Source organism: Oncorhynchus masou, chromosome 22 (genome assembly GCF_036934945.1).
Source record: "Oncorhynchus masou masou isolate Uvic2021 chromosome 22, UVic_Omas_1.1, whole genome shotgun sequence".
In the NCBI taxonomy this organism is placed as follows: Eukaryota; Metazoa; Chordata; class Actinopteri; order Salmoniformes; family Salmonidae; genus Oncorhynchus; species Oncorhynchus masou.
Window position 1 is genome coordinate 39,594,508 of NC_088233.1, and position 27,561 is coordinate 39,622,068.

Genomic DNA, 27,561 nt, shown 5'->3' on the forward strand with positions numbered 1-27,561 from the left:
GATCAGGTCACATGGCAAGGAAAACTCCTAAACATAATTAATCAGGAATATGTGAGTGAGGTTGTTTCATGAAATAGCTACAGGCTTACTGCCAGTTCGTATTTTTTAATACAGACACTCCTGACCTGCAAACCAATATTTAATTTCAGAATTGGTGAAAATTAGGTTAGGGTCAAGGTTAAGGGTTTGGTTAAGGTTAGGGATAAAGTACGTTTTGGATTTTGATTAGTCGTTGTGCAGGTCAGTTTCCTTTGAGTCTCCCCTTTGGTCAAGTGTGGCGTCGACGTGATGCGATACTATTTTCACCCTGAGTTTGCCGTGGCGCTGTGAGAATTGAGGAACAGTTCCACCGTAGAGGATGCATCTCTTGCTGTTTATGGCTCTCTCTTAGCTTGTTATCTAGTTATCTATCTAATGCTAACAACATGAAGCAGTGTTGAGAAAACACGATTCCTGTTCAGAACAAACGTTCCAAGCTTGCCACATAATCGCATTTTATTGCCTGCCCCAAGACTGTAACTAACAAACGTTATTCCCGCATTTGATAAAGCTAGATAGCATAACGTTACTGGCTTGACAAATTCACAGCAAGCAACAGGTGAGTAACGTTGTTGTTAGAAAATGAATTCCGCTGGCTCTGTAACGGCCTATGACTCAAAAGGAAATAATGTTTAGCTTCCAGAACACAAGCGAGCAAGTTCTGACTGTTTAGTTAACGTTAGTTTGTATGTAACGTTTCGCCCAACGGGTAGGATTAAATGCAAAGAAATAGAATGAATTGAACGGGTTTACCCATTCAAATAAATTATTCGTCCGTTTTAGTCATTATAGTTATAACTATGCATTTCAAAACGTTTTTAATCAAATACGAGATGTTTTAGGTTTGGTTATAGTGAAACACGTAAATTCGGGTCATTATTTTGACAGTTCGTTTTGGAAAAGTTATATATTTTGTTATTTCAGGAGTAAACCTAGCTCTTTCTACCCCTAGTGGTTCAACTCTACCATTGAAGTCGTGATGTCGAGGCATCTCAAGGTCGGGGTTCGGTATGAAATACACACCTTCTACTGACGCGTTCAACACAACTGGGAACTCGGAAAAAAACGAGATCAAAATCATGAAGACAGACTTCAGGTTGGAAAGTCGAGTTGGATCAAAACGATTTTCCCAGTCGGAGTTCGTTTTTGGGCTAGTGAATGACTAGCTTCAGATTGTACGCTAGATAATGTGATATAACCAAATATTTTTTGGAATGTTGGGCCAGTCACCAAAAGGTTCCTATTTCGAATTTCCTCACTGACAATGTGATACATTTGTCTGTGTCCTTGAGCAATTCACTACACCCTAATTGTTCCAAAGTCGCCATTGATAATGGCAGACCCTGGCTGTGACCCCACTCCAAGGGTGTCTCAAGGAGAGTTGGGATATGCAAAAACACATTTCAAATTCACATGTGTATAATACACACTTGTACATGTGTAGTTGGAAAAATATAAGCACCCACCAAATTATTATTATAAATGACCGCTATAGCTTAAAAAAAACAGTGATAACTCAAAGATATTAAATCTATGTTTTGTACCGTGCAAGGAGATTCCTCGCCATCTTAGCTGCTGCACATCTAGAGCATTTCCCAGCATCTTTGCAGGAACTAGGGTGTAGTCGTTTCTATGCGTCACAGCCATGTGTATAAGTAAATTTTTGCTCTTCACAATGCGACCAAAATAAATATCTACACACATACAAGAGACATATCTCACCCAATAAAACACCTGGATTTAATATCTTTCTGAATTGTCTATGTTTTTTGTAGAACCACCTGCAATTGGAAACGGACATTTCTAAGATACTTCATTCTTGATTCGGTGAAAAAAGTATCGGCAAGAACAGGTTAGTTATAAAAATCTATGGCGGTGGTTTGAATGGGGCTTTCCTGTAACAGCCAATAATGGACACCACAAATCTTTGGTTATCACATTATCAGGCATACAATCTGTAGCTAGTGAACAACATTACACCTGGGGTGCGTTCAGTACAACAGAACGATATTCAAAGTTTAATTAAACAGAAACTGTTCTATACAGAAGGACCAGGAGTTTAGCAATTTCAAATGACCACATCTTGCCACATCCACCAAATGGGAGCAAATGTACTTCAAAGGCTGTTAAAAAACGGTGCACACTGTTTGGGGGAAATGTGTCATTCAGTACTACAAACTGTCACGAAACGTAGCGTTAAATCAAACTAAGGGCAGCCCAGGGGTGTATTCATTAGTCGGACACTATTGCAAAACATTTTGCACCAAAACAAGATGATTTGCAATGGAAACCTATTCTATTCTAGAAATGACCTGTGTGATATGACAATGCTGATAAGCTGTTGTACTTTCAAATTAATTGTGTATTGATTTAATTGTTTTGTGTTACCTCTTTAACTAGTTGCCATACAGAGAGATTTGTGATGTAGCTACCAGTTGGTGGGAGTTGGCAACAATCAAACAATGGAAGATGATTCCCCGACTCTGAAACCCAGGCGCATCCAGAACCAGAATGTGGTCCATCGACTGGAGCGGCGGCGGATCTTCTCTGGCCGGGCTGCAGCCCACTGGTACCGCGGGCGCTGCTTCCACCAGAACCTTTTCCCAAACTTCACTGTGGTAAATGTAGAGAAGCCTCCTTGCTTCCTACGCAAGTTCTCCCCAGATGGACGCTGCTTCATAGCCTTCTCCTCTGACCAGACCTCCCTGGAGATCTATGAGTACCAGGGCTGCCATGCAGCGGAGGATCTGCTGCTGGGGCAGGATGGAGAGACCCTGGCCAACAGCAATGACCAGCGCTCCCTCAACATCCGCGGCCGCCTCTTTGAGCGCTTCTTTTCCCTCCTGCACGTCACTAACGTGGCCTCCAATGGAGAGCACCTGAACCGAGAGTGCAGCCTGTTCACTGATGACTGTCGCTATGTGATCGTGGGCTCAGCGGTCTACGTGCCCGAGGAGCCCTCTCCACACTTCTTTGAGGTGTACCGCAACAACGAGTCTGTGACTCCCAACCCCCGCTCTCCTCTGGAAGACTACTCACTGCACGTCATTGACCTGCACACTGGCAGGCTTTGTGACACCAGGTCCTTTAAGTGTGACAAGATCATCCTCTCGCACAACCAGGGACTCTACCTCTACCGTAACATACTGGCTGTTCTTTCTGTTCAGCAGCAGACAATCCATGTCTTTCAGGTGTATAATCTCAGCCTGCCTCATCCTCTGTACCCTATGCTTACCTGGTAGTGAGATTACAACGTTAAACCATCTTGATTGAATGTTTTTCTGAAATTAAATGAATGTTTTTATAGTTCTGATGTCATCCTGTAGGTGACATCAGAGGGGTTGTTTCTGGACGTGCGGACCATTGGTCGTTTCTGCTACGAGGACGACCTCCTGACTCTGTCTGCGGTGTACACTGAGGCCCGGGCCGAGGGCCAGCCAGGCTTCTCCCGCCTCTACAAGGAGAAGACCATCAACTCCCTGAAGCACAGACTACTGGTCTACCTGTGGAGACGGGCTGAGAAGGACGGCAGCGCCACCGCCAAGCGACGCTTCTTCCAGTTCTTTGACCAGCTGAGACAGCTGAGGATGTGGAAGATGCAGCTGCTGGATGAGCACCACCTCTTCATTAAATACACCAGCGAGGATGTGGTCACCCTGCGAGTCACTGACCCCTCCCAGGTACACCTAATTAAGGATCTCTAGTGGTAATTTGCAACCAAATTATTTTTGGCATGGGATAACAGGGCTTGGCAGGGGATAACAGAGCTAGCCAGGGGATAACAGAGTTAGCCAGGGCATAACAGAGCTAGCCAGGGGATAACATAACAGGGCTTGGCAGGGGATTAGCCCAGGGCATAATAGAGCTAGCCGGGGGATAACAGCGCTAGGCAGGGGATAACAGGGCTTGGCAGGGGATAATAGAGCTAGCCGGGGGATAACAGCGCTAGGCATAATAGATAACAGAGCTAGCCAGGGGATAACAGAGTTAGCCAGGGCATAACAGAGCTAGCCGGGGGATAACAGCGCTAGGCAGGGGATAACAGGGCTTGGCAGGGGATAATAGAGCTAGCCAGGGGATAATAGAGCTAGCCGGGGGATAACAGAGCTAGCCAGGGTATAACAGAGCTAGCCAGGGGATAACAGAGCTAGCCAGGGGATAACAGAGCTAGGCAGGGGGGCCTGTCCCACCTGTATAATGGTAGTGCTTTACACTGTTTCCTCTATCTGGAAATGCAATTGATTCTTCTATTGAGTTCTGAGTTCTTCTATATCCTACATAAGGGGACTGTTGATTAGTAACAAAATCAAATGTTATTTTTATTTTACCTTTATTTAACTAGGCAAGTCAGTTAAGAAAAAATTCTTATTTTCAATGACGGCCTAGGAACAGTGGGTTAACAGATTTGTACCTTGTCAGCTCGGGGGTTTGAACTTGCAACCGGAAGGATGCAAATGTTATTTGTCACATGCCTAATACAACTGGTGTAGACTTTACTGTGAAAGGCTTGCTTACGAGTCCTTCCCAACGATTCAGAGGGGGAAAAAACGAACACAAGAAGAGTAAAATAAAAACACAAGAATGGAGCTATATACAGGAAGTACCGGTACCATATTAATAAGCAGAAGTAAAAGGTATTTGAGGTAGATATGTACATGAAGGCAGGGTAAAGTGACTAGTCATCAGGATAGATGAGTAAAATAAAGAACAGCAGAGCAGCAGCAAATTATGAGTGTAAAAGTGTGTGTGATGTGTGTGTGTCGGTATGCGTTTGTGTTATGTCAATGTAGTGTGTGAATGAGTATGTTCATGGTGAGTGTGTATATATAGTCAAGTGAGTGTGTATATATAGTCAAGTGAGTGTGTGTATATATAGTCAAGTGAGTGTGTGTATATATAGTCAAGTGAGTGTGTGTATATATAGTCTAGTGAGTGTGTGTATATATAGTCTAGTGAGTGTGTATATATAGTGGGGCAAAAAAGTATTTAGTCAGCCACCAATTGTGCAAGTTCTCCCACTTAAAAAGACGAGAGGCCTGTAATTTTCATCCAGAAAATCACATTGTAGGATTTTTAATGAATTTATTTGCTAATTATGGTGGAAAATAAGTATTTGGTCAATAACAAAAGTTTATCTCAATACTTTGTTATATAGCCTTTGTATAGAAGTTACAGGTCTGTGAGAGCCAGAAATCTTGCTTGTTTGTAGATGACCAAATACTTATTTTCCTGTGTTTCAAGTCAAAGTAAAACGGTTGGAGACTCAAAAACCACCACATCACCCAAGCGTTCTTCTCTTTAGCCCTATGCATCCAGGTGAGTGGGGCATGGTCATTGATGAGGGTGAAGTGGTGCCCCAGCAGGTAGTATTTCAGACTTTCTAGAGCCCACTTTACTGCCAGCGCCTCTTTCCCAACGACTGCGTAGTTGGTTTCCCGTGGTTCCAGCTTCCTGCTTAAAAACAGGATGGGGTGTTCCACCCCTTCTACCTCTTGGGATAGCACTGCTCCCAAGCCGACCTCTGAGGCATCCGTCTGAACTACAAACTCTTTCTCAAAGTCTGGTACCACCAGCACTGGATTACAGCAGAGAGCCTCCTGTAATGTCCTAAATGCTTTGGTGGCCCTTTCATCCCATTTGACCATGTTTGGCCCTCTGGCTATAGTCATGTCGGTGAGTGGGGCGGCCACTGTGGCATAAATTGTGATGAACTTCCAATAGTAACCGGTCAGCCCTAGGAAGGCTCGAACCTGCTTCTTATTTACTGGTTTCGGCCATTCTCTAATTGCCTCCACCTTCTTACGTTGGGGTTTGATTAACCCTCTTCCCACGGTGTATCCCAGATACTCTGATACCCCACATAACACTTGGCAGGGTTCGCCATAAGCCCTGCCTTTCTAAGGGCATCTAACACTGACTGTACCCGGGGTAAGTGTTATTCCCAATCTTGGCTGTAGATCCCCACGTCATCTAAATAAGCTGTGGCGTATGCTTGGTGCTGGTAAAGGACCTTGTTCATGAGCCGTTGAAAGGTGGTTGGGGCCCCGTGTAAGCCGAATGGCATGACGGTGTATTGAAACAAACCGTCAGGGGTTGCAAAGGCTGTCTTTTCTTTGGCCCTGGGGGTCAGAGGAATTTGCCAGTACCTTTTTTTCAGGACCAGGGTCGTAATGTACCGAGCTTTACCAATTTTCTCCAGTAGTTCACCTACTCGGGGCATGGGGTAGGCATCAAACTTGGAGATTTCATTTACCTTCCGAAAGTCGTTACAGAACCGCAAAGACCCATCGAAGACCATCACAATTGGGCTAGACCTATCACTATGTGACTCCTCGATCACTCCAGCTGTCAACATTTTCTCTGTCTCTGCTCTAATCGCGGCCTGTCGAGCCTCGGGTACCCGATATGGCCTCATGCTCACTTTTCTCCCTGGTAGGGAAACAATATCATGAGCCGTAACCTCAGTTCGGCCGGGTACCTCTGAAAACACATCTCTGTTTTTCTCGATCAGGGTCTTTACTTCCTGTACTTGTGCTGGGGACAGAGTAGGTGAAATATTTACTTCGGCTGTCTCCTGAGTGTGTGTGGGGTATGTGACCATTAGTGTTTCTCTCTCCATGCTTTTAACAGGTTTATGTGATCGATCTGTTCCTGGGGCCGTCAACCTGGCTGTCGGATCCAATAATTAACGTCTCCTATTCTCTCCAGTACTTCCTTTCCATGTGGCTAGTAGTTTGCACTCTACCGTGGGGATCAGCACTAACACCTTATCTCCCGGTTAAAATTCCCTCAGGGTAGCCTGCCGGTTATAATTGTGCCGCTGGTGCTCTTGTGCTTGGCTCATGTGCTGTCGGACAATGGGCATGACTGTGGCTATCCTGTCTTGCATTGCCGTGACGTACTCTATGACACTAGTATACGGGTGGATTGGTGCTTCCAGGTTTCCCAAGTGATGTCTAAGATTCCCCGGGGGTGCCTTCCATATACCAGCTCAAAGGGAGAAAACCCCAGCGAGGCTTGAGGAACCTCTATAATGGCAAACATAAGATACGGCAACATGCAATCCCAGTTTTTCCCGTCCTTATCGATTACCTTCCTGAGCATTGACTTCAGGGTCCTGTTGAATCTCCGAACCAGCCCGTCCGTCTGAGGATGGTAAACCGATGTCCTCAACTGTTTCACCTGCCACAATTTACAAAGGTCCGCCATAAGGCGGGACATAAAGGGTGTCCCCTGGTCAGTAAGGATCTCCTTTGGAACCCCTACCCTGGTAAACAAGAGCACTAATTCCGTGGCGATATTTTTGGAAACCATCGTCCGAAGGGGAATGGCTTCTGGGTAGCGAGTGGCATAATCTAGAATGACCAGAATGTATTGGTGCCCTCTGGCAGATTTGGGTAGTGGTCCCACTATATCCATTGCTATCCTCTCAAATGGCGTTTCGATTATGGAGAGTGGCGTTAACAGGCTTCTAACAGCTGGTCGGGGAGCTGTTAACTGACACTCCGGGCACTCACCACAATGCCGAGCCACTTCAGCCTGAATTCCTGGCCAGTAAAACCTCCTTACAATCCGGTCTCGGGTTTTATCGATACCAAGATGTCCACCCAGAATGTGCCCGTGTGCTAGATCCAGTACTGTCCTCCGGTACCGGGTGGGGACCAACAACTGTTCAACCACATCAACCCCTATTTTTGATACTCTGTACACCAAACCCTTATTCATAATGAAGTGGGGAAAACTATTAGGCATCATCCCATCATTTATGGGAGTACCATCTACGACCTGCACTCCTGCTCTGGTTTGCTGCAGGGTTGGATTCTGGTTTTGGTCTGTCCCGAAATTAGTCAAGGACCCTGCCAGGTCTGCTGGCTCAAGATCGTCGTCCTCTGGATTCAGATCGACCCAGCCCCACTAGTACCGGGCTGTTCGTTATCAACGAGGTTTGCCACTTCATCCTCATCCTCCCCTACTAGTACCTGTGAGGTTGGCCCCTGGGAGACCTCTTTTCTTGGCTTTGGTTGAAGACCCCATGCTTCTTCCTGCTTGGTCAGGGTTGTTGGCTTCTCAAATATGCCATTATTTTGGCTTAACTTCGCAAAGTTAGGAAAGTATCTACCCAATATTACATCCTATGGCATCTTTGGGACCACGCCGACCTCATAATCCGGCAGACCGTCCTCTGTTTGTATGCTCACTAAGGCTGTGGGGTACAGACGGGTATCCCCATGAATGCATGTAACACTGATATCATGACTTGCATCCAGTTTATAAGTTGGCACTAGGTTTGCAACGACCAGGGTTAGCATACTGCCGGAATCCAGCAGTGCTTCAACCTCTTTCCCTTCAACCTTTACCCTGCACATATGTTTGTTTCTTGATCTTTCTAGTACAGTGGTTACAACAGGACATGCATACCATATATCATCTTCTTTTTCACAGAGGTTACATTGCATTGGCTCTTCTTTAATAGAGCAGTAGGCTGCAATATGTCCTGGTCGATTACAGTTGTAACAGATAATAGGGGTTCGGGGGGGGGAGACCCCCTCGACCCCCAGTCCCGGTTTCCGTTTTTTTCCTTAGTGTCTCGGGCCGATTCTGATTCTTTCCTCATGGCGCCACGCTGCTCTCTTCCCCCTCCACCTTTTGGGACAGTCTTACCCTGTCCGCTGGTTCGCCCAGGCCTGGGGAATGGGAATCTTTCTTCCTGTGCCTGCTCAGCTGTTCATGCCGTACAATACCGTTCAACCAGGCCCACGAGATGGGCCAGAAAGTACCTCGTTCTGGCCAACCCCTCGTTGCAGTTCTTGGGGTAGACCTCGCTGAAACTGGTTTAGTACGATGGTCTCGACGATCTCGGCGGAGGAACGGGTCTCCGGTCGCAACCATTTCCATGCCAGGTGAATCAAGTCGAACATCTGTGTTTGGGGAGGTTGTCCAGGTCGGTCGGACCACGAGTGGAAGCGGTGTGCACTTACGGTATCAGTCACTCCCAGTCTAGTCAGAATCTCTCCCTTTAGTTTATCGTAATCCTGTGCATCTTTCAACTCCAGGTTGAAATACTCTTTTTGAGCATCCCCTGCCAGGTATGGTGCCAGAAACCCTGCCCATTCTTCTTTCGGCCACTTCTCCCGCTCTGCCGTCCTTTCGAAGGTGGTAAGATATGCTTCCACATCATCCTGTGCTGTCATTTTTTGAAGAAAATCCAAGTCCAAAACAGTCCAGCTCATTCACGGTAAATCCAGCCGATATCTATTGTCTCTTTCTCTACGGTTCATAGATCCTTCTAGCCCTCTCTCTCTTCCTGGTTTTTCTTGACCCTTTATTTGTGGGTCGGCTCCACCTTCTGAGGTTTCCCCTTGCTTCTGGGACTTGTAGTTTTGGCAGTCGGCCATTTTGTGATCTGTAGTTCTGCTCTCACATATCTGCCATTTATCACTCAACCCCCTTCTTTGCCACAGCTAGCTAGCAACTTACCTTGGCTTACTGCATTCGCGTAACAGGCAGTCTCCTTGTGGAGTGCAACGAGAGAGAGGAAGGTCGTTATTGCGTTGGACTAGTTAACTGTAAGGTTGCAAGATTGGATCCCCCGAGCCGACAAGGTGAAAATCCTTCGTTCTGCCCTGAACGAGGCAGTTAACCCACCCTTCCTAGGATGTCATTGAAAATAAGAATGTGTTCTTAACTGACTTGCTTAGTTAAATAAAGGTATAAAAAAAATATATTTAAAAAATTTGGCAAATCGGCGCCCAAAAATACCAATTTCCGATTGTTATGAAAACTTGAAATCGGCCATTCCGATTAATCAGTCGACCTCTAATATATAGTGTGTATATATAGTCTAGTGAGTGTGTATATACAGTGCCTTGCGAAAGTATTCGGCCCCCTTGAACTTTGCGACCTTTTGCCACATTTCAGGCTTCAAACATAAAGATATAAAACTGTATTTTTTTGTGAAGAATCAACAACAAGTGGGACACAATCATGAAGTGGAACGACATTTATTGGATATTTCAAACTTTTTTAACAAATCAAAAACTGAAAAATTGGGCGTGCAAAATTATTCATCCCCCTTAAGTTAGTACTTTGTATCGCCACCTTTTGCTGCGATTACAGCTGTAAGTCGCTTGGGGTATGTCTCTATCAGTTTTGCACATCGAGAGACTGACATTTTTTCCCATTCCTCCTTGCAAAACAGCTCAAGCTCAGTGAGGTTGGATGGAGAGCATTTGTGAACAGCAGTTTTCAGTTCTTTCCACAGATTCTCGATTGGATTCGGGTCTGGACTTGGCCATTCTAACACCTGGATATGTTTATTTTTGAACCATTCCATTGTAGATTTTGCTTTATGTTTTGGATCATTGTCTTGTTGGAAGACAAATCTCCGTCCCAGTCTCAGGTCTTTTGCAGACTCCATCAGGTTTTCTTCCAGAATGGTCCTGTATTTGGCTCCATCCATCTTCCCATCAATTTTAACCATCTTCCCTGTCCCTGCTGAAGAAAAGCAGGCCCAAACCATGATGCAGCCACCACCATGTTTGACAGTGGGGATGGTGTCTTCAGGGTGATGAGCTGTGTTGCTTTTACGCCAAATATAATGTTTTGCATTGTTGCCAAAAAGTTCAATTTTGGTTTCATCTGACCAGAGCACCTTCTTCCACATGTTTGGTGTGTCTCCCAGGTGGCTTGTGGCAAACTTTAAACAACACTTTTCATGGATATCTTTAAGAAATGGCTTTCTTCTTGCCACTCTTCCATAAAGGCCAGATTTGTGCAATATACGACTGATTGTTGTCCTATGGACAGAGTCTCCCACCTCGGCTGTAGATCTCTGCAGTTCATCCAGAGTGATCATGGGCCTCTTGGCTGCATCTCTGATCAGTCTTCTCCTTGTATGAGCTGAAAGTTTAGAGGGACGGCCAGGTCTTGGTAGATTTGCAGTGGTCTGATACTCCTTCCATTTCAATATTATCGCTTGCACAGTGCTCCTTGGGATGTTTAAAGCTTGGGAAATCTTTTTGTATCCAAATCCGACTTTAAACTTCTTCACAACAGTATCTCGGACCTGCCTGGTGTGTTCCTTGTTCTTCATGATGCTCTCTGCGCTTTTATCGGACCTCTGAGACTATCACAGTGCAGGTGCATTTATACGGAGACTTGATTACACACAGGTGGATTGTATTTATCATCATTAGTCATTTAGGTCAACATTGGATCATTCAGAGATCCTCACTGAACTTCTGGAGAGAGTTTGCTGCACTGAAAGTAAATGGGCTGAATAATTTTGCACGCCCAATTTTTCAGTTTTTGATTTGTTAAAAAAGTTTGAAATATCCAATAAATGTCGTTCCACTTCATGATTGTGTCCCACTTGTTGTTGATTCTTCACAAAAAAATACAGTTTTATATCTTTATGTTTGAAGCCTGAAATGTGGCAAAAGGTCGCAAAGTTCAAGGGGGCCAAACACTTTCGCAAGGCACTGTATACACTGCTCAAAAAATAAAGGGAACACTTAAACAACACAATGTAACTCCAAGTCAATCACACTTCTGTAAAATCACACTGTCCACTTAGGAAGCAATACTGATTGACAATAAATTTCACATGCTGATGTGCAAATGGAATAGACAACAGGTGAAAATTATAGGCAATTAGCACGACACCCCCAATAAAGGAGTGGTTCTGCAGGTGGTGACCACACACCACTTCTCAGTTCCTATGCTTCCTGGCTGATGTTTTGGTCACTTTTGAATGCTGGCAGTGCTTTCAGTCTAGTGGTAGTATGAGACGGAGTCTACAACCCACACAAGTGGATCAGGTAATGCAGCTCATCCAGGATGGCACATCAATGCGAGCTGTGGCAAGAAGGTTTGCTGTGTCTGTCAGCGTAGTGTCCAGAGCATGGAGGCGCTACCAGGAGACAGGCCAGTACATCAGGAGACGTGGAGAAGGCCGTAGGAGGGCAACAACCCAGCAGCAGGACCGCTACCTCCGACTTTGTGCAAGGAGGAGCAGGAGGAGCACTGCCAGAGCCCTGCAAAATGACCTCCAGCAGGCCACAAATGTGCATGTGTCTGCTCATACGGTCAGAAACACACTCCATGAGGGTGGTATGAGGGTCCGACGTCCCCAGGTGGGGGTTGTGCTTACAGCCCAACACCGTGCAGGACGTTTGGCATTTGCCAGAGAACACCAAGATTGGCAAATTCGCCACTGGCGCCCTGTGCTCTTCACAGATGAAAGCAGGTTCACACTGAGCACATGTGACAGTCTGGAGACGCCGTGGAGAACGTTCTGCTGCCTGCAACATCCTCCAGCATGACATGGTTTGGCGCTGGGTCAGTCATGTTGTGGGGTGGCCGCACAGCCCTCCATGTGCTCGCCAGAGGTACCTGACTGCCATTAGTTACAGAGATGAGATCCTCAGACCCCTTGTGAGATCATATGCTGGTGCGGTTGGCCCTGGGTTCCTCCTAATGCAAGACAATGCTAGACCTCATGTGGCCGGAGTGTGTCAGCAGTTCCTGCAAGAGGAAGGCATTGATGCTATGGACTGGCCCGCCCGTTCCCCAGACCTGAATCCAATTGAGCACATCTGGGACATCATGTCTCGCTCGATCCACCAACGCCACGTTGCACCACAGACTGTCCAGAAGTTGGCGGATGCTTTAGTCCAGGTCTGGGAGGAGATCCCTCAGGAGACCATCCGCCACCTCACCCAGCCATTGTAGGGAGGTCATACAGGCACGTGGAGGCCACACGCACTACTGAGCCTAGTTTTGATTTGTTTTAAGGACATTACATCAAAGTTGGATCTGTCTGTAGTGTGGTTTTCCAATTTAATTTTGAGTGTGACTCCAAATCCAGACCTCCATGGATTGATAAATTTGATTTCCATTGATCATTTTTGTGTGATTTTGTTGTCAGCACATTCAACTATGTAAAGAAAAAAGTATTTAATAAGAATATTTCATTCATTCAGATATAGGATGTGTTATTTTAGTGTTCCCTTTATTTTTATGAGCAGTGTAGTTTAGTGAGTGTGTGTATATATAGTATGTGTATATATAGTCTAGTGAGTGTGTATACAGTGGGGCAAAAAGGTATTTCGTCAGCCACCAATTGTGCAAGTTCTCCCACTTAAAAAAAATGAGAGGCCTGTAATTTTCATCATAGGTACACATCAACGATGACAGACAAAATGAGATTTTTTTTTTTGCAGAAAATCACATTGTAGGATTTTTAATGAATTTATTTGCAAATTATGGTGGAAAGTAAGTATTTGGCCAATAACAAAAGTTTATCTCAATACTTGCAATGACAGAGGTCAAACGTTTTCTGTAAGTCTTCACAAGGTTTTCACACACTGTTGCTGGTATTTTGGCCCATTCCTCCATGCAGATCTCCTCTAGAGCAGTGATGTTTTGGGGCTGTTGCTGGGAAACACGGACTTTCAACTCCCTCCAAAGATTTTCTATGGGGTTGAGTTCTGGAGACTGCTTCTTACGAAGCCACTCCTTCGTTGCCCGGGTGTGTGTTTGGGATCATTGTCATGCTGAAAGACCCAGCCAAGTTTCATCTTCAATGCCCTTGCTGATGGAAGGAGGTTTTCACTCAAAATCTCACGATACATGGCCCCATTCATTCTTTCCTTTACACGGATCAGTCGTCCTGGTCCCTTTGCAGAAAAACAGCCCCAAAGCATGATGTTTCCACCCCCATGCTTCACAGTAGGTATGGTGTTCTTTGGCTGCAACTCAGCATTCTTTGTCCTCCAAACACGACGAGCTGAGTTTTTACCAAAAAAGTTATATTTTGGTTTCATCTGACCATATGACATTCTCCCAATATTCTTCTGGATCATCCAAATGCTCTCTAGCAAACTTCAGACGGGCCTGGACATGTACTGGCTTAAGCAGGGGGGGACACGTCTGGCACTGCAGGATTTGAGTCCCTGGCGGCGTAGTGTGTTGCTGATGGTAGGCTTTGTTACTTTGGTCCCAGCTCTCTGCAGGTCATTCACTAGGTCCCCCCGTGTGGTTCTGGGATTTTTGCTCACCGTTCTTGTGATCATTTTGACCCCACGGCGTGAGATCTTGCGTGGAGCCCCAGATCGAGGGAGATTATCAATGGTCTTGTATGTCTTCCATTTCCTAATAATTGCTCCCACAGTTGATTTCTTCAAACCAAGCTGCTTACCTTTTGCAGATTCAGTCTTCCCAGCCTGGTGCAGGTCTACAATTTTGTTTCTGGTGTCCTTTGACAGCTCTTTGGTCTTGGCCATAGTGGAGTTTGGAGTGTGACTGTTTGAGGTTGTGGACAGATGTCTTTTATACTGATAACAAGTTCAAACAGGTTCCATTAATACAGCTAACAGGTGGAGTACAGAGGAGCCTCTTAAAGAAGTTGTTACAGGTCTGCGAGAGCCAGAAATCTTGCTTGTTTGTAGGTGACCAAATACTTATTTTCCACCATAATTTGCAAATAAATTCATTAAAATTCCAAACAATGTGATTTTCTGATTTTTTTTCTGATTTTGTCTTTCATAGTTGAAGTGTACCTATGATGACAATTACAGGCCTCTCTCATCTTTTTAAGTGGGAGAACTTGCACAATTGGTGGCTGACTAAATACTTTTTTGCCCCACTGTATATAGTGTGTATATATAGTCTAGTGAGTGTGTATATAGTGGGTAGAACAAGTATTTGACACACTGCCGATTTTTCAGGTTTTCCCACTTACAAAGCATGTAGAGGTCTGTAATTTTTTATCATAGGTACACTTCAACTGTGAGAGACGGAATCTAAAACAAAAATCCAGAAAATCACATTGTATGATTTTTAAGTAATTAATTTGCATTTTATTGCATGACATAAGTATTTGATCACCTACCAACCAGTAACAATTCCAGCTCTCTCAGACCTGTTAGTTTTTCTTTAAGAAGCCCTCCTGTTCTCCACTCATTACCTGTATTAACTGCACCTGTTTGAACTCATTACCTGTATAAAAGACACCTGTCCACACACTCAATCAAACAGACTCCAACCTCTCCACAATGGCCAGGATCAAAGAGCTGTGTAAGGACATCAGGAATAAAATTGTAGACCTGCACAGGGCTGGGATGGGCTACAGGACCATAGGCAAGCAGCTTGGTGAGAAGGCAACAACTGTTGGCGCAATTATTAGAAAATGGAAGAAGTTCAAGATGACCGTCAATCACCCTCCGTCTGGGGCTCCATGCAAGATCTCACCTCGTGGGGCATCAATGATCACGAGGAAGGTGAGGGATCAGCCCAGAACTACACGGCAGGACCTGGTCAATGACCTGAAGAGACCTGGGACCACAGTCTCAAAGAAAACCATTAGTAACACACTACGCCGTCATGGATTAAAATCCTGCAGTGCACGCAAGGTCCCCCTGCTCAAGCCAGCGCATGTCCAGGCCCATCTGAAGTTTGCCAATGACGTTCTGGATGATCCAGAGGAGGAATGGGAGAAGGTCATGTGGTCTGATGAGACAAAAAGAGAGCCTTTTGGTCTAAACTCCACTCACCATGTTTGGAAGAAGAAGGATGAGTAACCCCAAGAACACCATCCCAACCGTGAAGCATGGAGGTGGAAACATCATTATTTGGGGATGCTTTTCTACAAAGGGGACAGGACGACTGCACCGTATTGAGGGGAGGATGGATGGGGACATGTATCGCGAGATCTTGGCCAACAACCTCCTTCCCTCAGTAAGAGCATTGAAGATGGGTCGTAGCTGGGTCTTCCAGCATGACAACAACCCGAAACACACAGCCAGGGCAACTAAGGAGTGGCTCCGTAAGAAGCATCTCAAGGTCCTGGAGTGGCCTAGCCAGTCTCCAGACCTGAACCTAATAGAAAATCTTTGGAGGGAGCTGAAAGTCCGTATTGCCCAGAAACAGCCCCGAAACCTGAAGGATCTGGAGAAGGTCTGTATGGAGGAGTGGCCCAAAATCCCTGCTGCAGTGTGTGCAAACCTGGTCAAGAACTACAGGAAACGTATGATCTCTGTAATTGCAAACACAGGTTTCTGTACCAAATATTAAGTTCTGCATTTCTGATGTATCAAATACTTATGTCATGCAATAAAATGCGAATTATTTACTTAAAAAAACATTCAATGTGACTTTCTGGATTTTTGTTTTAGATTTCGTCTCTCACAGTTGAAGTGTACCTATGATAAAAATTACAGACCTCTACATGCTTTGTAAGTAGGAAAACCTGCAAAATCGGGCAGTGTATCAAATACTTGTCCTCCCCACTGTATATAGTTTAGTGAGTGTGTGCGTATATATTGCGTGTATATATATTCTAGTGTGTGTATATATAGTCTAGTGAGTGTGTATATATAGTCTAGTGAGTGTGTGTATATATAGTCTAGTGAGGTTTTTAATAGTCTAGTGTGTTTTTATAGTCTAGTGAGTGTGTATATATAGTCTAGTGAGTGTGTATATATAGTCTAGTGAGTGTATATATAGTCTAGTGAGTGTGTTTTTATAGTCTAGTGAGTGTGTATATATAGTCTAGTGAGTGTGTTTTTATAGTCTAGTGAGTGTGTATATATAGTCTAGTGAGTGTGTTTTTATAGTCTAGTGAGTGTGTTTTTATAGTCTAGTGAGTGTGTTTTTATAGTCTAGTGAGTGTGCGTAGGGTCAGTGCAAGATAGTCAGTGCAGATAGTTCAGGTACCATTAATTGATTATTTAGCCACCTGGCTGTTGTAGGCAGAACACGTCGGAATAGGATTCTATTGCATTGACACACACTACTCAGACCGTACTCTACATCGACCAGTGCAGCATAACCAATCAGAGCTGCAGTAGGCCTATATGCAAATAGACCATTGCCATATATGGATCTGTGCCATTTACTTTGATCTGGACTGTCTTTACAGCTGTGGTCGTGAGTAGATGCGCTTGTTTTGAGATCAAAGCGACAGCTGCATGTAGCCACGTGTGCACATTTTGTTCATATCCTTTGCTAGTTAGTGAGTTATTAGCTCAGTTATAGATCATTTGTTGTCAGCAATAGGAGAGTGATTGCTTCCTACAAGAGCACGAAATGTGTGTACATTTCTAGACATCTTTGAAAAGTGAGTCAGGTAAAGAGCTCTTTTTATGTGTTAAGGGGGCAGTGTTGTATTTTGAGACAGGCGTGAATAATCTAAGTAGCCAATAGGCAGAGGGGAGCATAATGTGTCTGATTCTCTGTAATAATGGTATGGGGAATAATAATACATTTTATTTTCTAAAGTGGTTTCTTGCATCAAACAACACCATTTTCAGTCACCTTGTCTAAAGGATAAGTGGATAAGCAGGTTAATGTCAAGCCCTGCATGTTTTTTTCACAAGTCTCATGGAATGTCGTCCTATTCATTAATAGAACAGCTATTTCCATGTTAAAATGTAATGGGATGCATTTTCTCCATTGTTTTTGATGGTAGGCCACTATGGTAGGCAAACATGATGATCAAATTGCCACAGTAGCCTACTTGGCCACTTATAAAACTGTAACTTAAAGCGGGTACAGCCTGTGTTCACAGTAAAACTGTAACTTAAAGTGGGTACATCCTGTGTTCACAGTAAAACTGTAACTTAAAGCGGGTACAGCCTGTGTTCACAGTAAAACTGTAACTTAAAGTGGGTACATCCTGTGTTCACAGTAAAACTGTAACTTAAAGCGGGTACAGGAATTCATGCAACATATCTTGACATGCCATTGACATTGGGGCGGCAGGGTAGCCTAGTGGTTAGTGGTGGACTAGTAACAGAAAGGTTGCAAGTTCAAATCCCCGTGCTGACAAGGTACAAATCTGTCGTTCTGCCCCTGAACAGGCAGTTCAGCCACTGTTCCTAGGCCGTCATTGAAAATAAGAATTTGTTCTTAACTGACTTGCTTAGTTTAAAAAAAAAACGCCAATTTGAACACATCAGTGCATATGTTAGGATAATCCATATAAAGTATAGGTCATCTGTTAGGATAATCCATATAAAGTATAGGTCATTTGTTAGGATAATCCATATAAAGTATAGGTCATTTGTTAGGATAATCCATATAAAGTATAGATCATTTGTTAGGATAATCCATATAAAGTATAGGTCATTTGTTAGGATAATCCATATAAAGTATAGGTCATTTGTTAGGATAATCCCTATAAAGTATAGGTCATCTGTTAGGATAATCCATATAAAGTATAGGTCATTTGTTAGGATAATCCATATAAAGTATAGATCATTTGTTAGGATAATCCATATAAAGTATAGGTCATCTGTTAGAATAATCCATATAAAGTATAGGTCATTTGTTAGGATAATCCATATAAAGTATAGATCATTTGTTAGGATAATCCATATAAAGTATAGGTCATCTGTTAGGATAATCCATATAAAGTATAGGTCATTTGTTAGGATAATCCATATAAAGTATAGATCATTTGTTAGGATAATCCATATAAAGTATAGGTCATCTGTTAGAATAATCCATATAAAGTATAGGTCATTTGTTAGGATAATCCATATAAAGTATAGATCATTTGTTAGAATAATCCATATAAAGTATAGATCATTTGTTAGGATAATCCATATAAAGTATAGGTCATTTGTTAGGATAATCCCTATAAAGTATAGATCATTTGTTAGGATAATCCATATAAAGTATAGATCATTTGTTAGGATAATCCATAGAAAGTATAGGTCATCTGTTAGGATAATCCATATAAAGTATAGGTCATCTGTTAGGATAATCCATATAAAGTATAGGTCATCTGTTAGGATAATCCATATAAAGTATAGGTCATTTGTTAGGATAATCCATAGAAAGTATAGGTCATCTGTTAGGATAATCCATATAAAGTATAGGTCATCTGTTAGGATAATCCATATAAAGTATAGGTCATCTGTTAGGATAATCCATATAAAGTATAGGTCATTTGTTAGGATAATCCATATAAAGTATAGGTCATCTGTTAGGATAATCCATATAAAGTATAGGTCATCTGTTAGGATAATCCATATAAAGTATAGGTCATTTGTTAGGATAATCCATATAAAGTATAGGTCATCTGTTAGGATAATCCATATAAAGTATAGGTCATTTGTTAGGATAATCCATATAAAGTATAGGTCATCTGTTAGGATAATCCATATAAAGTATAGGTAATTTGTAAATTAGAGGTACTGTAGGACTACGTGTGAAAGTGAAACCATTGTTGGTATACTATAAAATACTGAGATAAGCCACAACTGAGCAAGCCAAATAAAACCTTTTGATTGTACTCAATCTCTGACACTAGCACCTCCTATTTCAGTCTGTATTTAATGGTACGGGTTAAAGGGATGATTTTGACCATATATACACTGAACAAAAATATAAAGGTAACATGTAAAGTGTTACATGAGCTGAAATAAAAGATCCCAGAAATGTTTCATACGTGCAAAAAGATTACTTCTCTCAAATGTTCTGCACAAATTTGTTTACATCTGTGTTAGTAATCCGTCCACCTGACAGGTGTGGCATAACAAGAAGCTGATTAAACAGCATGATCATGACACAGGTGCACCTTGTGCTGGGGACAATAAAAGGCCACTTTAAAATGTGCAGTTTCGCTCATCACCCTGATAGCTGATGAGACTGAGGAGTATTTCTGTCTGTAATAAAGCCCTTTTGTGGGGAAAAACTCATTCTGATTGGCTGGGCCGTGCTCCCCCGTGGCTGGGCCGGGCTCCCAAGTGGGTTGGCCTATGCCCTGGGACCTTATTAATCAATATTGTGTAGAAGCTATTCTAAGACTTTACATGACTGGATAGGGTTGCAGCTGTGGGTGGGCATAGGCCAACCACAGCTGCAACCCTATCCAGTCATGTGAAGTCTTAGAATAGCTTCTACACAATATTGATTAATAAGGTCCCAGGATCCAGTTGCAGAGGGAGTGGTTCAGTCCCAGAGCTTGGATGGGACTATGGTGTTGAATGCGGAGCTGTAGTCTATGAACAGCATTCTCACATAGTTATTTCCCCTCTTGTCCAGGTGGGAGAGGGGCAGTTTGAAGTGCAATTGAGATTGCATCATCTGTGGGTCTGTTGGGGCGGTATGCAAATTGGAGTGGTTCTAGGGTGTCTGGGATGATGGTGTTGATGTGTGTCATGACCAGCTTTTCAAAGCAATTCATAATCACAGATGTGAGTACTACAGGGCGATGGTCATTTAGGAAGGTTACCTTGGAGTACTTGGAACTGGGACAATGGTGGTCAGTTTGAAACATGTTGGGATTGCAGACTGGGACAAGGAGAGATGGAAAATGTCTCTGAAGGCACTTGCTGGCTGGTCTGCGCATGCTTTGTGAACGCACCCTGGTATTCCGTCTGTGATTGTTAATCTGTTTAAGCGTTTTGCTCACATTGGCCATGGAGAGCTGGTTGACATAGTTTTCCGGACAAACCTGGGCTTGCACGCAAGGCAATTTTATATTCCTCGAAGCGAGCATAAAAGGCATTTGGCTCGTTTGGGAGTTCTGCATCGCTGGGCAACTCATGGCTGGGTATCCCTTTGTAATCCTCTATCTGCAAGCCCTGCCACATACGACGAGCGTCTGAGCCGGGTTAATAGGATTCCACCTTCCTCCTATACTGTAGGTCGGGGCTCATGCTCAGTCTCTATTGCGTAGAAAACATATTCTGATTTGAAATATTGATTCTGTCTCCGAGTGCAGCTATATTTCAAATATGATTTCTTGCTAATGCGAAAGTGCATATCCTTTTCATTCCTAACTTCATATCTGCCTGCTCTTCTCTCAGCCCTCATTCTTTGTGGTGTACAACATGGTGTCGACAGAGGTGTTGGCGGTCTTTGAGAACACTTCTGACAAACTTCTGGAGCTGTTTGAGAACTTCTGTGACCTGTTTCGGAACGCTTCGCTCCACAGTGAAGCTGTTCAGTTCCCCTGCTCAGCCTCCAGCAACAACTTTGCACGGCAGGTTCAGAGAAGGTATTGTTGGTCGGGGAGGGAGGCTTACCAGAGGGCTAACATGAAAATAACTCCATACTGTGTGGCATAATCCAAAGGCTAGTAAATTGAACCGATTTAGAGGAATTAGCATCTAAAAAGTATTCCTTTGAATTGTTCTGCTAAGTGACTATGAAATTACACCTTTTTTTGTTCCATTGACAATGTGAATTCCTACTGTTTATCCCTCCTGGTCAGGTTCAAAGACACCATAGTTAATGCAAAGTATGGCGGTCACACTGAGGCGGTGAGGAGGCTGCTGGGACAGCTGCCCATTAGTGCTCAGTCCTACAGCAGCAGCCCCTACCTGGATCTTTCCCTGTTCAGCTACGACGACAAGTGGGTGTCTGTGATGGAACGGCCCAAAACATGTGGAGACCACCCCATCCGGTAACATTGGCAAGATAATGCTGATTTCTAAAATGTGTTTGTCTGTCAAATAAACATTTGTGTGTTGTGCCCTGGTAGATATTACATTTAATCAATCAATTCTACCCCTAAACGGTCAATTAACAGAACAGGTGTTTATTTGCTTGTGTGTGTGTTGAAGATATCAGTCATTCAGAGCGAGATAGAGATTCTCTTGGATTCCACCGGAGCAGACTGGCAAAATGATTGAATGCATAATTCCACTTTTTTGACCAGGCGTGTATTAAAGACGAGCATTCATTGTTATTATTAGCTATACTGTGAAACGATGCCCAGACATTATAAGAGGCCGGGCACTTAATGTTTAATGGAAGTTTTATGGTAAACTCTCTTGTTATTGGAAGTATTACATTTGTTTGGAAATGTAAACTACAATAACTCATACATTATATGACAACTTTTGGTATACCTGTGTGTTCTTAGATACATGCTTTTTTTTTTTAGATACTGCAAGATTCTGGCAATTAAACCCTTCTACTTATACAGAGTTGGATGAACTTGTGGATACCCTTTTTGTCTCTGCGTGCAGTATGAAGAAAGTTGGGTAGTTTCGCTAGCCAATGCTAATTAGCATTAGCGCAATGACTGGAAGTTTAAAGGTACACTAGCATATGCAAAAATATGAAAATATCTAAGAACTAAGATATCTTGCTTGTTACTGAAAAAAACAAATCTACTGTGTTGACTGCATTTTTGGGATTCTCCAATGCATAATCTAGCATACCTGTAGACTTTGTCATTGCGCTAATGCTAGTTAGCATTGGCTCGCAAGACTATCTCTCACTTAATTTAGACTGCACGTAGAGACATAAAAATGGTTTCCACTATTTCATCTGACTGGGTAAGTATAGAAATCTCATTGTATCCCTTGCATTTGAAAAAGCTTAGACTGTGTTTTTCTTATTAACTCTGTAGATTTTATGCTCGGGACTCTGGATTGCTGAAGTTCAAGATCCAGGCAGGCCTGCTGGGTCGGCCCATTAACCATGCTGTCCGGCGGCTGGTGGCCTTCACATTCCACCCCTTTGAGCCGTTCGCCATCTCAGTACAGAGGACCAACGCTGAGTATGTGGTGAATTTCCATATGCGGCACGTCTGCGTATGAGAGGAAAGCAGTGGACTAGACCTGGAGAACTGTAGAGCAAACAGCAGCCATTCTGCCTTTTCCTCTCCCCCTAGTGTGAGGAACAAAATAAGACCGGACTGTGGGAGGATCCAGTTGAAGTTGAAATGGGGAGCGTGGGATGAGGGGGTGGATTCCTTTCAAGACCAAATATGTTTTGGTTTGCTCTCAAAATCTGCTTTTCCATATCACTACATACCTTTGTTTTTGGTCAAATTTTATTCTTACACATGTATTTTTATTTTGTGTTTTATTTCAATAAGTGATTTAATCATTGATTGTGATTCTTTAAGGTTATTATGAATATTTTGCTACAGTAAAAGCTATTTTTCATAATATGCTTTGTGGAGTGGACCTAGTTATTAGCCTGATTGCCCCCTTGTAGCTCAGGGGCCTCATTTATATAACCGTTCTACACTAAATATCTGCGTGCGGCATTTCTGAAAAGGTTGCGCACGTACAAAAATATATGTATGGTTCCAGTTAGCTTTGGGACACCACATTGTGAGACAGAGTCTTTATATTGGTTGCACTCCCTGAGTTGTGCATCGTTCTGGTGGGTGGTGACGGAAAATAATAACACAATTTAGCTGGCTTCACCAAAACATTCTGTTTCCTGTAAAGAAAACCATATGTATAGTCTCTAGAAACTCTACTTACCAGAAGTAAAGTGTAAAGAAAACCATATGTATAGTCTCTAGAAACTCTACTTACCAGAAGTAAAGTGTAAAGAAAACCATATGTATAGTCTCTAGAAACTCTACTTACCAGAAGTAAAGTGTAAAGAAAACCATATGTATAGTCTCTAGAAACTCTACTTACCAGAAGTAAAGTGTAAAGAAAACCATATGTATAGTCTCTAGAAACTCTACTTACCAGAAGTAAAGTGTAAAGAAAACCATATGTATAGTCTCTAGAAACTCTACTTACCAGAAGTAAAGTGAAATGTGTCACCCACTATCAAATAAACATCTGAATCCAACTTTTGTTCAAACCACACCATATTCCTGCTGTGTAAACAGTGTTAGATTTTGTGGTAGGAAGTCTCGCATGAAGGTCTAATGGCAGTCCGCTGTCTAATATCGCAGGAATATGGTGCGGTTTGGACAAAATTTGGATCCTGACGTTTATTTGACACAATTCACTTTAGTAAAGTTCCTGGAGCTGGGTTCTCCAACCTATTCTAACATGAGAGCTACTTAAATGTCATGAGTTACTATTTTTTTATAGCATTCAAATAAGCACATCTTCTCTTCTCTCCCCTGCAACTCTTCCCAGGTCCTTAGTGTACAAGAGAAAGTAGTGCATGTTCTTTTGTCAATATACCTGGTAAAATAATGGTTAATAAACTGAGTGGGGCCCTATAAAATAATATGTTTCCCCTCAAATTCTGTTTTATATTTTCCCAAGTTGTTTTCTGAGTTTTATTTTTCCTGGTTTTAGATTGTTTTAATGTACTCTCAAAATTGCAATTGTTTATAGAGAAACAACGAAATTTGATATTCTGAGTCAATGTCAATGATTAAATCACATCTGAAGACCATTTTTTTTAAGGTCTGGAAGTAATTCTACTTTAATTGTGCATCTGGCCCTTTAATTGCGCATCTAGCAAATGAGGAGTGTGCTGGTCTGGAAATGGTGCTGTACTGCTGCTGCTCATTTCATGGCAAAGTTAGCAAATAACACATACAAATGATATACATACTCGTGATATACTTCTGCCAGGTAAGCCTATTCTGCGGATAACATTTAATTGGCGGTTTTGGGGAAAGTATCAATGTCAACCCACAAGGCGGTTATCACATCAACTGGCAACACACAGAGTGATAGACAAACGCGCGCACCACACAGACAAGACAGGGCAATATTGCTGGAAATGAATTTGCCGATAAGTTAGGTTGAGCTTTATATGCCAATAGTCGCTAACCAGGGGTGGGATAATGTTGCGTTCATTAGATAGTAGCTGGGAACTTGGGGTGTCTGATTTGTTTATGACAGTATGCAGTGGAACACTGAAAATTGCGAGTACTTTCACATGTTGTGCCAACCACCAGAACGATGGACATTTCAGGGAGTCCAACCAAGACTCCCGCTGTTGTGTCCCAAAGTTAGTTTCCAGTTATAAATCAAACCCCTTCGTAAACTGCGCGCGTGAACGAGCATTAAAACGGCCTATAAAACACCCACCTTTTTATAGCGACAATAACACCATTATTTGCTGTATACTTTGGACGTTTTGGAATTAGGCCAAAGTCGTTTCTAAAGGAAATAGCAATGGCTAACTTGATCGAATGTCTTTGGAGGTGATGGCAGAATGACACCTGCAGTGACATTTGCAGTAGGCCTAGGCTATCTGACAGACAAAACGTTTCTGAAATACAAAAACAATTGCAACTTGCTGTGGACCTGTACATCGATCGTTTGAATGTAATAGGGCCTAATGTTGGCATGTACTTTTTCTCGAACATATATGCTGCACTGCCCGCGAATGCTGAAACGTTGTCTACTTAGTGCTAGCCATACACACTTCAACGAAACATATAAATTGTCTGTTCACCTGTTAAATTCTACTGTATGCTATAATCCACGATTCCTTTCTGATGCATGGGGCAAAATACTTGAAATAATAGCCTATCTAATTGGCCCAATTATAAAACAGATACATATGGTAATTTGTTGAGGCAATCGCTACATCGGGAATATGCACCCATAGCCAGAAAAGGTGATGAATTTATTCTGCAATGGTATGGAAATAATATGTAGGCTATTATGTTTATAAATGAAATATTGCCTACTCACGAAGTATGATATTAGAGTATTCAGACTTAAGCTAAGGAAGTAGCCTACCCACAGTCGTCTATTCCACCGTTAAACAACTGCGCTCTGCATACAGCAAAATACTACTGTGAAGTGGGTCCAATTAAACGAGAGATGGGACGAATGGTGTCCGAGATGTAGGCATATAGGCTACCTCGTGAGTATGAAACCATCACAGAAAAGGTGATGAATTTATTATGCAATGATCATGGGTTTAAATAAATTATAGCCTAGCAAATAGAGGCCTATTTCTAATTATACTGAACAAGAATATAAACGCAACATGCCAAAATGTCAACGATTATACTGAATTACAGTTCATAGAAGGAAATTAGTCAAATGAAATAAATTCACCAGACCCGAATATATGGATTTCACATGACTGGGCTGGTGTGCTGACATGTGGTCTGCGGTTGTGAGGCCGTTTGGAGGTACTGCCAAATTCTCTCAAATGACGCTGGCTTATGGTTGAGGAATGAACATTCAGTTCTCTGGCAACAGCTTTGGTGGACATTCTGTAGTCAGCATCCCAATTGCACACTCCCTAAAAACTTGAGATATCTGTGGTATTGTGTTGTGTGGCAGAACTGCACATTTTAGAGTGGTCTTTTATTGTCCTCAGCACAAGGTGCACCTGTGTAACAATCATGCAGTTTAATCAGCTTCTTGATATGCCACACCGGTCAGTTGGATGAATTATCTTGGCAAAGGAGAAATGCCCACTAACGGGAATGTAAACAAATTTGTGTACAACATTTGAGAGAAATAAGCTTTTAGTTTGTATGGAAAATGTCTGGGATCTTTTATATGGCTCATGAAACGTGGAACCAACACTTTAAATGTTGCGTTTATCTTTTTGTTCAGTATATTTTAGAATGCAAAAATAAACTAACAGCAAATGATTCCATCGTGTTATTATGTCCATCATATCCCCCATTTACACAAAATACTAGGCTACTTGTCTGGTTGCAATGCAATACTTTAACCACTAGAAACTGCGTATGCATGGTCTAAGTTTGCGGGAAGGTGATTCTCACAGCAAGTTCAGTTTTTATAAATGCCAACTTTTGCATGAAAACTGATGCGCACATGTTTTGGGGTATAATTTGTATGTACGTACAGTTGATAAATGAGGCACCATGTTCAGTTAACTTTAACCCATTTGTAATGTATTTCCCTCTTTATGAAGTACACATTTAAGACAATGGTTGTATTCACACCACTTAGTTAGCTACTGTATGTTGCTAACCTAGTTCATATTAGAATTTAAATACCCCCAAATAATGTGTCTTCTACAGGTATAATGCCCTTTTTCTCAGAAAATACCACAGACAAAAAGTCAACATTTCTTTAAATGCTTTAATCATTTAGCAGACACTTATCCAGAGTGACTTACAATTCGTGCATTCATCTTAAGATAGCTAGGTGAGACAACCACAATATCTCAGTTATAGTAAGTGACATTTTCAGTGAAGAGGTAGGGTTTGTTGTTTTCAGAAGCTGCACGGACTCTGCTGTCCTAATGTCAGCGGAAGCTCATTCCAACATTGGGGCGCCAAGACAGAGTAGAGTCTTTTATTTTCATTTTTTTTTACATTGAACCTTTCTTTAACTAGGCAAGTCAGTTAAGAACAAATTCTTATTTACAATGACGGCTTACAGCCAAGTATGAATACTTTTAAGAGGAGGGTACTACTGTAGTGCACTCATAGCTGTCGCCGTATTTTGAATACATTTAATATGCTATTTACAGTTCAGCAGACGGTATTACCAAGAACAAATTCAATTTGTAGGTACAGTTTTTGTGCTGCTTTATCTCAGGTTGCTGTTGGCACCATTGGGAGTGTGCAACCATGCTAGTAATTTCCCCAAGGTGTATGAATTTGACCTAACATATCTTGCTCGTTAATGAAAAAAAAAACAGTGAAAAAACATCTCTTGTGAGGTGGCTGCATTCTTGGATTCGCCATTCTTGGGATTCTCTGCCTGTAGGAAATGTGGAGTGAAAAGTCTCGGCTGAACAGTGGAATAAGAGGTGTGATCTGACTGTAACTTTCTGTGGGGGTGGGAGTGGGAGGATGTCTGTGTACATGTACACTACATAATCAAAAGTATGTGGACAGCC

At 42.6% G+C, this 27,561-nt stretch overlaps 1 protein-coding gene across 5 annotated transcripts; it reads left to right on the top strand.

Moving 5' to 3' along the window:
- The first annotated feature begins 362 nt into the window (after positions 1–362).
- On the top strand, positions 363–26,338 carry det1 (DET1 partner of COP1 E3 ubiquitin ligase). Of its 5 annotated transcripts, XM_064930197.1 has the most exons (8): positions 363–598; positions 992–1,275; positions 1,815–1,891; positions 2,440–3,230; positions 3,366–3,719; positions 20,859–21,049; positions 21,266–21,457; positions 22,412–26,338. In XM_064930197.1, the coding sequence occupies exons 4-8, from the start codon at positions 2,502–2,504 to the stop codon at positions 22,599–22,601; spliced, it is 1,656 nt and encodes a 551-aa protein (XP_064786269.1). In that variant the 5' UTR covers positions 363–598; positions 992–1,275; positions 1,815–1,891; positions 2,440–2,501; the 3' UTR covers positions 22,602–26,338. The 5 variants fall into 5 exon arrangements, with proteins under 5 accessions (XP_064786269.1, XP_064786268.1, XP_064786270.1 ...); XM_064930196.1 differs by having other exon boundaries at positions 992–1,135; positions 1,815–3,230; XM_064930198.1 differs by lacking the exon at positions 1,815–1,891 and having other exon boundaries at positions 992–1,135.
- The last annotated feature ends 1,223 nt before the right edge of the window (positions 26,339–27,561 follow it).

Bases quoted from the DNA above. Each gene is read 5' to 3' on its own strand.
- det1 (XM_064930197.1), top strand. From the start codon at position 2,502: ATGGAAGATGATTCCCCGACTCTGAAACCCAGGCGCATCCAGAACCAG. The intron at 3,231-3,365 runs GTGTATAATCTC...GTCATCCTGTAG, and splicing joins AGACAATCCATGTCTTTCAG to GTGACATCAGAGGGGTTGTT. The intron at 21,458-22,411 runs GTAACATTGGCA...TTAACTCTGTAG, and splicing joins TGTGGAGACCACCCCATCCG to ATTTTATGCTCGGGACTCTG.